The sequence below is a fragment of the Solanum stenotomum genome, chromosome 12 (genome assembly GCF_019186545.1).
Source record: "Solanum stenotomum isolate F172 chromosome 12, ASM1918654v1, whole genome shotgun sequence".
NCBI classification, from domain to species: Eukaryota; Viridiplantae; Streptophyta; class Magnoliopsida; order Solanales; family Solanaceae; genus Solanum; species Solanum stenotomum.
In genome coordinates, this window is record NC_064293.1 from 41,773,030 (window position 1) to 41,776,862 (window position 3,833).

Consider the following 3,833-nt stretch of genomic DNA (forward strand, 5'->3'; position numbering starts at 1 on the left):
TAGTTTAGGAAAAGGAAATATCAAGAAAATATCAGACGGGTTGATTCGATAGACTATTATTATATCCGGCGGCGTCAAATTTCCACCGGCGACGTACGAATCTCTTTCTCGGCGGTAATCGACCTGTAAGTTTCTTCATCTCCCTCTCCCTTTTTTCATCTCCTATTCTAGATATTCTCCAAAACCCTAACTCAAATAGATTTCTTTATGTTAATTGGTAAAGTTTATCTAGGTTTGAATTGTTTCTAATGCTTTTTTTTCTTTGTCAACTCTTATCGTAGATAGAAATTCTTCAATCCGTTTTCTACAGTGCTTTTTTTATTTTCAAGTTGATTTTGGGTTCTTATATGCTTTCGATGTTGTAATTGCTTCAAGGCGGGTTTGTGGGTACTAATCTTCCCTTGAAGTATTACCAATAAACTTTCTGCGGATTTTTAAATCAGAAAACGTGAAATCAGAGGCTAAAAGATGGAGTGTTTTCATTTGGGGTTGTGGAGTTTCAGCACTTTGGGGAAGTCACAGATCTAAGTATTTGTCAAATCCTTCTAATTATTCAAGTTAACAATTTTGATTACTGATGTACTGCAACTAACAACTAAGAATTTAAAACGAATCTCTTATCTATCTATCTATCTATCTATCTAGGAAATCCAAACTATTATTTAGCTTCCAGATCGCCTCTTTAGTTGATTTAGACAAATTGGTAACGAAATTTGTTTGTACTTATTTTCATTCCTGACTTACTCTCCCATTTGGTTGCTTTTATTTGCAGGTATTAAGGGTAAGCAAGAGAGAAATTTCCGTCCTTTGATAGTGTGTCTTATTTGGGAGTTGGAATCAGTGTTAAGTTTTGTGGATTTTTGATGGCTCTGAAGTTTCTGAATAAGAAGGGATGGCACACGGGGAGTCTTCGGAACATTGAAAATGTATGGAAAGCAGAGCAGAAGCATGACGCCGAACAGAGGAAGTTGGAGGAGCTCCGCAAGCAGATCCACGAGGAGCGTGAGCGCAGTGAATTTCGCCAACTCCAGGAACAAGCTGGCTTGGTTACCAGGCAAGAGAGGCTGGAATTTCTTTATGATTCTGGATTAGCTGTTGGAAAGGGAAGTTCTAGTGGGTTTGAATCTTTGTCCAAGCCGGCTGAACCTGTAACAGCTGCTGATTCCGATTCTTCTGCCAAACCGCAAGCATCTGTGCCAGGAGCTCTATTTGAGGACAAGCCACAATCTTCCAATGATGCTTGGAGAAAACTCCATTCTGATCCCCTGCTTATGATTCGTCAGCGAGAGCAAGAAGCCCTGGCACGTGTGAAGAACAACCCTGTCCAGATGGCCATGATTCGTAAATCTGTTGAAACAATGAAAAATAAGGATAAGATGCATGATGAGAAAGAGAAGGATGAACGCAGACATAAACATCGAGACAAGAAATCAAAGCATCACCACTCGAAATCGAAGCATTTGAGGAATTCTTCACCTAGACAAACCTTTGATCCAGATGAATACTCGAGCGAAGATGATTCCAGGAGAAAGAGAGAGTCTCGCAGGGACAAGAGGATTAATGATCAGAAATTGTCTCTCTTACGAGATCCTGAAGGAGGCAATGATTTTGACAAAGAAAAAACTAAGATTAGGAATGATAATGAAGCTGTGAAACATGAGAGGCAGGCAAGATCTGATCTTCCAAGGCAAGAATCCCATCGTAACTCTCGTGAGCAGACAAGATCTGATATACCAAGGCATGAATCCCACCGTAACTCTCGTGAGCAGACAAGATCTGATATACCAAGGGACAAATCCCATCGTAACTCTCGTGATATACCAAGGGACGAATCCCATCGTAACTCTCGTGAGCAGACAAGATCTGATATACCAAGGGACGAATCCCCTCGTAACTCTCGTGAGCAGCCAAGATCCGATCCTCCAAGGCACGAGTCGCGTCATAACTCTCGCAAGCCTGTTAGGCTTTCTGAAGAAGAGAGAGCTGCCCGTCTACGGGAGATGCAGAAAGATGCTGAGGTCCATGAGGAGCAAAGATGGAAAAGACTTAAGAAGGCAGAGGAAAAAGATGCTAAGGAAGCTGTACATGCTGGCTCGTCTGGTGGTAGGAATTTTCTGGATGCTGCTCAAAGAAGTGTTTATGGTGCTGGAAAGGGAGGAAGCTCCACAATTGAGGAAAGTGTTCGTCGCCGAACACATTATTCACAGAGAGCTGAAGCTTCAGAAGGCAATGCTTTTCGGCGATAAAATGGTTGAAAAAATTAATGAAGTTCCTGCAGAGTTTTTCCATAATGAATCACTTTATGTAATCCACATGTATTTCATTTTGATCACACTGTTTATCTATTATCATACTGAGCGATTATTGTGGGATCAAGGTCAGATTAAGTATGTTGGTGTTCATCTCGCCACAAATATACTTGGTGTAACTGAAATCGTGAATTTGTTATGTGCAAAAAAATGTTTTTAAGGTGGCTGGCTAATTATTTGAGCTGTGAGTTTGTGCTGTTAGCTTTTGATCTGATTAATTTTGTATTGTGATATCACTGTTGGTTCACACGGCTGTAAGGAAGTCTGCACCAACCACTGGAAGAATCTGGATATCATAGTTATAGATTCCTCATTCACCTGTCAGGAGTAAATTAAACCCAATAGTTCCAAATGTTGCACTAAGCTTATGATCCTCAGGCTTACTTTTAGTGCCTGGTCTGTGGAACCCTTTAAGGTAACTTATTTGTTCGTGCCTGTTAATCCTCTTTATCTTATTTGCTTAATTCCGTTCACCATTGTCATCCAGCTTCCTCTGTTCTATTTTTGAAGTTTGATGGCAATAGGGATTTCTTCAATTTCCATTTTTTTGGTAGATTTGAGGTTACTCATTAATTGGTTTGTGCAATTCAAGTGCCACAAAGAGGCCTTTACTTGTTCTGTTTGAGAGCGCAACCTTGGCGATATACTGGTTGTCCTTGATGAGTAGGGTTCTATGTCATTGTTGATACATCTGAAAAAAAATCAAATTGTTGACTTCAGTTTTCTCACGTTTATATATCAATTAATGCTTGACATTGAAAACTCAGGAGCTGAATCAAGCACGTGGTGCATATATGTGGTGCAATTTTTAGCTTTTGTATGTATATGGTTTTTTGGGGCCCTCTTTTCATATGAATGTTAGATTTCTTTTAGTGCCTTTGATCTTTTTGAAAGGTATTTGTTTGTGCCTTTGACTGGTTTTTTTTTTCATAGTTGCTTTGATGCTTCCCCTTTTTCTTTATAAACAACTACTACACCTCAATCCCAAACTGGTTGGTTTTGGTTATATGAATCCCCACTTTCTACTTTGTTTCATCTGCACCTGTTTCATGCCAATGTTCAATAACCTAGATTCTAACATTACAAGTTCTCTACATTTTCTACTAATTTCTGTTGTCTACATGGATCTTTTTATTTTATCAGGATCTATTTTTAGCCAAATCTGCAAGGATTCGAAGAGATTGTAGGTCTTTTGAGATAATTTTCTTCCATTTGATTGTAGGTCTTATGAACTTATAATATTTTCATGTTAGTTGAAATATCTGAGTTGCTTGAACTGAAAACGATGAAGATATTATTTGTAGTTGCTCACTGTTACTAAATTTAAGGTTCTTGGAATTGGAACACTTGAAAGTGTTGAACTTTGCAGCAAGATCACAAGAAAGGATCAATCTGTAAGAGGACAAAGAAAAGTTGAAAAAAATATCACTAGAATAACAGATGAATTTGGTTATTGGGAATCTTATTACATCGATTGAATCATCAATGTCTTTCTTTAGGATAAAAACTAGATGAATTTGCATC

General features: G+C 38.6%; 1 protein-coding gene across 3 annotated transcripts; it reads left to right on the forward strand.

Moving 5' to 3' along the window:
• Positions 1 to 2,434, forward strand: LOC125847863 (uncharacterized). 3 transcript variants are annotated; one of them, XM_049527579.1, is made up of 3 exons: positions 1 to 125; positions 773 to 1,738; positions 1,826 to 2,434. In XM_049527579.1, exons 2-3 carry the CDS (start codon positions 864 to 866, stop codon positions 2,244 to 2,246), a joined length of 1,296 nt encoding a protein of 431 aa, XP_049383536.1. In that variant the 5' UTR covers positions 1 to 125; positions 773 to 863; the 3' UTR covers positions 2,247 to 2,434. The 3 variants fall into 3 exon arrangements, with proteins under 3 accessions (XP_049383536.1, XP_049383534.1, XP_049383535.1); XM_049527577.1 differs by having other exon boundaries at positions 773 to 2,434; XM_049527578.1 differs by having other exon boundaries at positions 7 to 114; positions 773 to 2,434.
• The last annotated feature ends 1,399 nt before the right edge of the window (positions 2,435 to 3,833 follow it).